The 9968-nt window shown below is 35.1% G+C and overlaps 1 protein-coding gene across 1 annotated transcript in view; it reads right to left on the bottom strand.

Moving 5' to 3' along the window:
- LOC106471086 (protein obstructor-E-like) overlaps positions 1-5860 on the bottom strand; it is a 14443-nt gene extending 8583 nt beyond the window's left edge. The window contains exons 1-2 of the mRNA XM_022399708.1: positions 5727-5860; positions 105-545 (exon numbers count right to left, since the gene is read on the bottom strand). Coding sequence (XP_022255416.1) covers positions 105-545; positions 5727-5766 — 481 coding nt within the window. The 5' untranslated portion in view covers positions 5767-5860. The remainder of the gene's footprint in view (positions 1-104; positions 546-5726) is intronic.
- Between the last annotated feature and the right edge of the window lie 4108 nt (positions 5861-9968).

The raw sequence follows: 9968 nt of genomic DNA on the forward strand, positions 1-9968 counted from the left end.
AGTTCATCTGAGATGGGTTGTACCTTATTTTTCTTACCTTAATTCTGTCTATTCCCTAAGTTTTTGGGAGTTCATCAGAGATGGGTTGGCCTTATTTTTCTTACCTAATTCTGTCCTCTCCCCACAGTCTACACTGAAAGGATAAGCACAATTTTCTCGTAGCCTGTCAGAATCATCGAATACCAAACCATTCCCACACAGTTTCAGAGTAGATGTGCCATTTTCACAAGCCCAGTATCGGTCACAGCTTCTACTGTGGGGGAAAAATCCAAAGGGTTCAGGGCAATTGAACACCTCGTTTGTCTTAACAATTGCTGGGGTACGATTTCTCTGACGATTAGGCCTTCGGGCAGGTTGAGCAGGAGGGGGTGCAGGTTGTATCGGCCGAGAAACTGGTGGTGGCTGGTATCGTGGTGGAGACTGTTCGGGAGCCCTAGGTGGCTGCGAGTCAACTGCTTGTCGGTTGGTCAGATTATCGTCATCATAATCGTAATATTCGTAATAATCCTTGTCCTTCGGCGAATCTGTTCTAACCTGGCCGTAAACTAGAAATGAAAACATAAAGAAAAAAAATTAATCTGTACTGGAGGAAACAAAAGGTACTGTTGCAGTTATACTTGTCATAAGACATTTGTATTAGGCCTGTTGTATTTGTAAATATTACACTATTTATTCAGCCCCTTAGGGATTTTCAAGAATTAGAAAAGTGTATTATAAAAGTATTCCAACCACACTGTATTCATCATATCCATCGCCGACGACGCATTTTGCTCAATCCAGAGCTCTTCAGGCCGAGTGGGATGCAACAAACACAGTAGTGGTCGAAACACTATTTATATAAACCATTTGTTACAAGAAATTTTATTCACATCAGAACGTATTGTTAACTCTCTCGTCATGATTTACCCAATGAACGTTTTGTTTGAAGGAAAAAAAAGACACCAGGGGTCATTACATTACAAGCAAGTAAAAATATCCACTTTATAGCAAATTGATCTCTCTCTCTCTCTCACTATTTCAAAAGCAGTACAGTGTATACGCATTTAGTTCCAAACAGAAAAATACTCTATAAGAGAGTCTTATATTAGTGCCCCCTAGTGACACATCGGTATGTCTGTGGATACCTGTGGTAGGGAGAGTACAGATAGCCGATTGTGTAGCTTTGTGCTTAATTTCAAACAAACCAAACCTATATTAGATTTAATTTAATGGTATTTCTGAGGCACGATATCTGCCGATGTAGGGATTTCAGGAAAGTTGTAGTATTCAGTATTAGAATGGTGGTGTGTATTTCATAAAGACTACAAAATAATCACTTTCAAACACAGAAAATACTGCGTTTCTGCACTAAGTTAGGATCTGAGAAAAACTATAAAATTCAGAAATACTTACTAATAACTAGTTTTAATGTGCCTCAACATAATTCTTGTTTGTGTTTAAACACAAAACTTTGATTTGGAGTACAATAGGAACATACAATGTTCTGGGGATGTTTGTTTGTTATGAATTTCGCGCAAAGCTACACGAGGGTTATCTGCGTTAGCCGTTCCTAATTTAGCAGTGTAAGACTAGAGGGAAGGCAGCTAGTCAACACCACCCACCACCAACTCTTGGGCTACTCTTTTTACCAACGAATATAGGGATTGACCGTCACATTATAACGCCCCCACGGCTGAAAGGGCGAGCATGTTTGGTGTGATGGGGATTCGAACCCGGGACCCGCAGAATGCGAGTCGAGCACCCTGCCCACCTGGTTCTGGGAATAAACTAGTATTAAATGTCGTTTTACCACACTCCAATTTTGCGGTGGATTCGGTAAAAATAAACAAGGGTTTTTTTTCGATTAAAACCTTAAAATAACGTGGTGTATTTGGTGAAAGTTCATCAAGAATGCTAAATAATTGCTCTCAAACGAAGAGAATGTTGGATTTCTGCACTAAGACAAAATCCGAGTTTATTGCCCCTGGTGTCAATTTTTATATACTAAAAATCCATTGTGAACTATTTAACTAGAAGTTTAATGAAGGCTTTCCCCAACACCTGTCTAATTATGTTTACAAGGCCTTGGTTCGATATTTTTGCAAAGTTACAACTGAACAGGATATAAGAATATTAAATATACGTATATTATCTTCATAACGATTTATTTATTTCCTAATATCTGGAGCAGAGGGTTGGGTAGGAAGAATTAAGAAAGAGGTACGTCAACTTAAGCCTAAAATTTGTAAAAAATAATTGTGTCATTAAGCCATGCATAGCTAGTAATGTGTGACATACGGACGCCTTTGCTGACAAAAAAAGCATCTTATATTCCAAAAAGTCAAGAAATAGCATAAAAGCCAGTTTTAGTAGGCCTAGTTATCAATGATACGTTTCGCGTAAATTTTGACTCCATATTTGGAACTATTTTAGATTACTTGGTAAAAATAATACCTAGTCCAATCCATGTAACGATTAATTTCTTTCTTCAATAACGTTCGCTACAGGCTACGTTGTACAGTGATAGGTCTAACTCCACAGCTATGTATGCCTAACTTAAGTATAAACTTACTTGTAAACTTTCTTCGCCAATCGAGCAATAACAAATAAGCTGACTGAATCACTGGCAAACTGATGCAATAACTCTCACCATCTAACTCACTAAGTGATACTGAACTGATTAACTCAATTCTTTAATAATTAACTAATTCATCACTCTGGCATTTTTATTTCGTTACTAGTTTTCCACTAACTACATCAAGCTTTTAAATGTTGTGTCATCATGGCTTACTGACAAGCTCCCTCTATTAAACAAATATCAAAATTAAAATATTAAAAATATAACTTGCAACAATAGTCAAAAATATAAATGCTGTCGTTGTTTGGATGCAATAAGTTATTATTATTATTATTGCAACGGGGATAAATGGATCATTCTATGTTGTGAATTAAACTTGTAAGATATGCTCGATCTAAAACCTGTTAACTTATAAATATTTCTAAAAATTAAAAAACAAAAGTTGTTGTCCAATCGCTGCACTACTTGAAATAAGATGAGGGAACCCCTACTCAACCTCCTTCACGAAAGCCTATATGTTTTAAAAGCCAAAGGGGGTTCGTTGGACAGTTCTACCACCTGTTACCCCCCAGAGACCTTCCGTGGGTTGAGTCGTATCTGAATAATATTTGTCTTTGTAGCTCACAACAATCTTGCTACGAATCCTGTTCTAATTCTTCACTGTTATTACTCAGTTTGGTTTAGTGGATTAACAGTAAGAAATACCACGACGTTGAAAACGGAAACTTCCTAAGCCTAATTAATTTAATGGTAAAAGTCGTTAAAACTCCTTCAGACTATTTCTCTGCCTTTTTCACAATTTAACTTAAGTGAGAAAAAAAATGGATCCTTTTTAATGCCAGTGTTTTTGCTGATACCATACGAGTATATCGTTGAATTACGTACAGTGCAAGTATGCCAATCTATGTCAACGACATCAATGTATTAATCTAAGTGCATCTAATAAAACATTCTAGGTATATCAGTACAATCACAAACCCACGTAGCTGCTGTAACTTGTAAGACCATTGTTTAAAGTATGTTCAACTTATTGATCCAAGAACATTGTTTATAGTATGTTCAACTTACTGATCCAAGAACATTGTTTAAAGTATGTTCAGCTAACGGATCCAAGACCATTGTTTAAAGTATGTTCAGCTAACCGATCCAAGAACACTGTTTATAGTATGTTCAACTTACTGATCCAAAAACATTGTTTAAAGTATGTTCAACTTACTGATCCAAGAACATTGTTTAAAGTATGTTCAACTAACCGATCCAAGACCATTGTTTAAAGTATGTTCAACTTACTGATCCAAGAACGTTGTTTATAGTATGTTCAACTTACTGATCCAACAACATTGTTTAAAGTATGTTCAACTTACTGATCCAAGAACTTTGTTTAAAGTATGTTCAACTAACCGATCCAAAAACATTGTCTAAAGTATGTTTAACTAACATTGTTTAAAGTATGTTCAACTAACCGATCCAAGAACTTTGTTTAAAGTATGTTCAACTAACAGATCCAAAAACATTGTCTAAAGTATGTCCAACTAACCGATCCAAGAACATTGTTTAAAGTATGTTCAACTAACCGATCCAAGTACAGTGTCTAAACTCTAAATTATGTTCAGCTAAATGATTTTATACTCAGTAATTTACAAAACATTCTAGAAGGCACTGGTTTTAAAAGTGTGGTATGACACGGTTAAGAATATAACCAGAATTTGTCCATTTGATTATCGCTAAGCACAAAGCTAAGCAATATGATATTTATGCTCTGCTCACCACAAGGATCGATCCTTCAATTTTAGCGTTACAAGCCCTAACGTTTCCAACTGAGCCACAGGGGAGGTGTGTGTATAACCAGGAATTACAGTTAGCCCTTCCGTTTCCAGTAATAAAAATCCTTTTGTCTCTAAGAGCTTAGAAACCGAAAGAAAAAAAATAAAGATCTCCCTGAAGAAGCTCAACTAAAGCACACGTCTGATCAATACAACAACCGGTCCGACGACCTATATATATATACAATACTCCAAAATCTTAATCGGGACTAGGAAACGATGTTAACAGCTGCATTCTGGGCCAACTCAAGGCTCGAGGAAATGAACAGTTTCCAGGTTAGGAGATGCCAGGTATAAGGTCAGGTCATTTAGCTGGTTTGGCACATATTCTGATACCTGTAACCGAGGTCTTTCACTCTCCGTCATAACAGAGGTGTAATTAATTATTTAGCTTGTGTGTTTAAATTTAGATGGAAGACTGATGAAAAAAAAACGATTTCAATTCGATATTTACTCGCATATAGATTTATCATTTTTTTAAACCTTAAACGTGTTTTAACTGAACAATATAATTCTAATCACGTCATGAGAATCGCGCGCACACACACACACACATTTATGTACATATATGTATGTGTGTGTGTGAACATTATTGTTAATAAGGTAGAGGAAAATTTAGGGCTTATAACGCCAAAATTCGAAGTTTAATCCCTGTGGTGGGCACAACAACACAGACAGTTCAGTGAGTAGATTTATGTTGATTCTTAGCATCAACAGCGGAAGTAAAATAATTCATATTCCAGTTTGGTCAACGGGATTTTGAACTTCAGGGTTAGCATAGAAGAGACGTTACTCCCGTCGTGCTTATTTCGATTTAAATCTGTCATCTTTGTCAAGTTACTTATATATTTTACGAAGACTAATGTGTTAAAGCGTTTCATTCAAAACAGTGTTGTTGTATACTAATAATACAAATAGTATCTAGTTTAAATAAACGACTAGCGCTGAACTGTTTCCTAAACACTCATAACTAACTATTCGATTTTTATATGTAATGGAGCAGTAAGGCAGCGACACCTACATCAATAACATTACTGTAAAAAATACTGGTAAAACGACATTTAATAAAGCGAAAACATATATCGATAATATTTATACATATATAATATATTCTAGTAGTTTTTCATGAACGAAGCAATTACTTAGGAAACACTTTATTATTATTATCATTTTCTTAATATCTTTATAGTCAAATATATTAATTACGGTTAGGTCCTAATTGGACATTGTAAAATACTGTATTCATTACTTAAATTTGTTTTAAATTAAAATTTACGTACCAACAAAATTTCACTTTATAATTTTTACATAATTCAACCGGAAAGAAAAGAAAGTATTCCACTTACCAGCACCAACAAGAAAGAAAAAAATCAGCCAAACTTTCATGATTTTATCTGCAAGCTAACTGACGGGTCTTATAGCACAAAATGTGAACTACGTTAAGGTACTTTGAACAATGCTCTACTGGTTAAATACTGATTGCGCGTCTTACGGCCCTTTACATATCGTCTGCCCCTGACCTAGTCTCGTACCAGAAAGCTACGAACACTAGCGTTCCTAGCGGTGAACCAGTTTTATGGTAAAGAAGAGTTAGCTGAAGTATATGGGCGGTGGCAAAGTATTGTAGAAATACAGTATAACCTCCCATCAACTTTTCTGAGATATTTAAACAGATAAATAGTCTGTGCCGATAGAAACAAAAACGAGTTTTAGAATACAGTCATCAATAAGTATCTTGAAAAGGCCTAATAATAATCAATTATGAATAGGAACCATTTCAGGAAATAAACAACATGGACTTCCGAAGTGTTTTCGTGGCTAAAACAAACAAACAAAAGGTTACTTAGATACTACGCCCTCTATAACCTTCCTTCAGCAACACTAAAATGAAATCCAGGCAAAGTAGGTGTTTTCATAACATGATGGGCGGTGAAAGATTACTTTTATATGACATCAGAATTAAAATACTTTGTTTTCACTCGTGACTTTCGTCAACATTACACTTTGAAAGTGACTTTCGGCACTCTTACACTTTGAAACATGCTGTGACCATAAAATCGTTTTTACTCTTCATGATGCCCGGCATGGTCAAATGGTCAGGGCGTTTAACTCGCAATCTGAGAGTCGCGGGTTCGAGTATCCGTCCCACCAAACATATTGGCCCTTTCAGCCGTGGGGGTGTTATAATGTGATGGTCAATCCCACTATTCGTTGGTAAAAGAGTAGCCCAAGAGTTGGCGGTGGATGGTGATGACTAGCTACCTTCCCTCTAGTCTTTCACTGCTAAATAGGGAAGGCTAGCGCAGATGGCTCTCATGTAGCTTTGCACGAAATTTAAAACAAAACAAACAAACCACTCTCCATGAAAAAAAAGAGGTGAATGGACGAACGCCTGAACAGAGAGCAGATAAATAGATCTATAGACGGACAGAAAGACAAGAAGACCGTTGAAAATGCGTGTTTTGCAAAGATATAATAGGACTCTTAGGAAATTATGTATCAGTTTGGTATTTTCAACCTGAACAAGACCTTAAGCTGAAGTGGGTTAAACGTATACGTTAGAAACCGCTAGCAATATTACTTCATAATAATAAGTTAGCGAACAACGATTTATAAACATAATAAAGTGATTTATTTTTTGGAGAACATACTACAGGTTTCGACAGAACTTTGGTCTGTTTTCTTGTCCCCTCAAAACAAAGCAATTTATTATTCTTGTAAAACGTTGTTTGCTAACTTATTCTTGTGGAGTAATATTGCGTTTTTAAAAATATCAAAGAAAGTGAAATTTGTTAAGAGCAGTACCCTACTTGAGTAAACAAATAACAAAAGTCCTTGCACGAGATGAATGAAGTGCATTTTGTGTCTTAAAGATCGGAAATATGTGGCAAGTTCAACGTTTTCAGTACATCAGTATTGAGATAGTTGGAGGTGTTCGAAAATGGCAAATTAGATCCTGATGAAACAAAGATCTAGGTCAATAGCGCACTTGAGGCTTTCATGCCATCCAGCCTAGAAAGTACGAGAAACCTTTATAAAATCATACCAGTAAATGGTTTTAACACTCTATTCAAATAGTCATATTTTAATTTAGTCAATAACGAATTGTTTCAGAATTTGCTATTTGTTAAATGCTTAAATTGATTAAATAAATGACTGAAATGAAAATAGGCTTAGCTTTTCTCTCCTATCACTTCAACAGCTTCCAAGGTTAAAGAACCTAATACTTTCTTGCGAAAATCAATATGTGATGACCTTTAAGAGAAGGTTTATACAATATGTATATTTAAATAACGTAAACCTAAAGCATGTGGATCAAAGAAGGTTAATTTCTATAGTTACCACAGAATTGACTTTTTCTGAAAGAAAAAAAAAACAACTACTTAATGAAATGGGTTAAATTAAATCACAATTAAATTTCAGATGGAAATCTTTAATGGGTTTTGCTTTTCATTCGCCAGATGAGTTTACTCTCCCTTTTTCTTTCTCTCTCTCGAAAAACAAAAGGAAATGCCTGGTGTAACCTAGTGGTTAGGGTACTTACCTCGAAGTCAGCTGGGTGGCGGAATCGAGCCCTGTCACTGAACATGTTCACTCTTCCATCCGTGGGGGATGTTTATATGACGGTCAATCCCATTATTCGTTGGTGAAGAGTAGCCCAAGAGTTGGCGATGGTTGGTGTTGACTAGCTGTCTTACCTTTAGTCGATCACTTCTAAATTAGGAACGATTGGTGCAGCTAGCCCTCGAATAACTTCACGCGAAATTCAACAAACACACAAAAAAGGAGCCTCAATCAAAATGAAAGTTCAAACGAAGCCTTTTATAGTATTTACTCCCCTTTGTCCAGATGAGTTATATCTCTCGAAAAGAAATCTCCATTAATACAAACATATATAAAAATTTACTTGCCTTTAACCAGACGAATTTACTCTCTAATAAAGGAATACCTGGTACGAAAATCGTCCAAAATAAGTACTCTGCAGTCCGATTCGACTTTCGTGAAATTTACTTGTTTTAGTCAGAAGATATAATCAGTGAAGAAGGTGCAGGCTTTTAATATATCGTTTCAAATACAATACTGTTTTCTAAGCGAATCCAGGACTTTAGATTGACAAGTTATACTTATCTGCATTTGAGTTTCAAAACAGTTTTAGTTCTTGAAAATTCACGTAAAAAACGTTTATGTTTCAGTACTTAAAAGACAACAACAGACGAAAATATAAAATGATAAAAAAAACATCCAGACAAAATTAAAATATTGCATTAATCAAAACCCACATGTACGTCAAAATCATCGTAAGCGTATATAGATATTCTAAGCCTACAGGAAGTAACTTGTGTAAAGTTATACTTTATCAACCAAAGTGTTAGTTAGCGTATCTGATATGTTAAGCCTACATGAAGTAAGTTAGTGTGAAAGTATACTTTATCTTACAAATTATCGTAAGTGTATGTAGATATGTTAAGTCTACTGGAAGTAAATTTAAAGTGAAATTATACTTTTATCTATCAAAGTTATTGTAAGCATATATAATAGGTATGCTAAGCCTACAGGAAGTAACTTAGTGTAAAATTATACCGAAACAAATATTTTTTTTTTATGAAAGTAATTATGATTAACCCAAATTATGTGTGAAAAACATATTAACTGAATATGGATAATATTTATAATCTATTTAAGCCTAAAAGCCCGTCCACTACTGAAGGTCTGTAAACGGCCCACTTTCTTTTTTGTGTGAGTAAAATCAGTCCAAAATTCACGTTTTTCAGAAAGCTTGTTCGTCGTTTCAAAACCTTCTATATTTTATTTAGGTGAACGACCTTTAGAAAGGAAATGTTGAGGGCAGTCGATAACATAGGTTACGATCTTTATAAATCTGGAAATGGGACACTGTAACATAATACAAACTAAAAACTTGGTTAACGTGTGTAAAACTCGTTAAACCTAAAAGCAGATGGACACAGAAGTAAGTAGTCTATAAATATAAAGACAAGGTTTATTAATAATCTTTTAATATGTCAAACTACCGGTTCTTCTTTTTTTCTTTTTTTTATGTGGTTGTGCATGGAACTTTTCACTAATGACTAATAGAAAATATCAAGCATGATACTAAGATGCAAACTGTAATAATTATATGCAGTAAAATACGAATATTATTAACAAGTTTTATTTCTTGGTAACCTTCCAGTGGCTCAGCGATAAGACTGAAGACTTATAACGCTAAAATTTGGGTTTATACTCGTGGTGGGCATAGCCCATTGTGTAGCTTTGTGCTTAACAACAGACAAACAAAAACTTTCTCTGCAGCTACAAATAAGGTCAATAAGATAAGGGATTGAGATTTGCTGTTTATTAATATGGTGTTTTTGTGTGTGATTTTTTTTCAATATTTAGCGCAAAGCTATGTAAGGGCTATCTGTGCATAGCCATCCTTAATTCTGAGTTAATAGGTTATGGAGGGTAGAAGCTAGTCAACAACACCTAACACCAACTCTTCTTTGATATAATAGTGAGCTTTGGAGGGAAGAAGGTAGTTAACAACACCTAACACCAACTCTTCTTTGATATAATAGTGAGATATGGAG

Source organism: Limulus polyphemus, unplaced genomic scaffold, assembly GCF_000517525.1.
Source record: "Limulus polyphemus unplaced genomic scaffold, Limulus_polyphemus-2.1.2 Scaffold4401, whole genome shotgun sequence".
In the NCBI taxonomy this organism is placed as follows: Eukaryota; Metazoa; Arthropoda; class Merostomata; order Xiphosura; family Limulidae; genus Limulus; species Limulus polyphemus.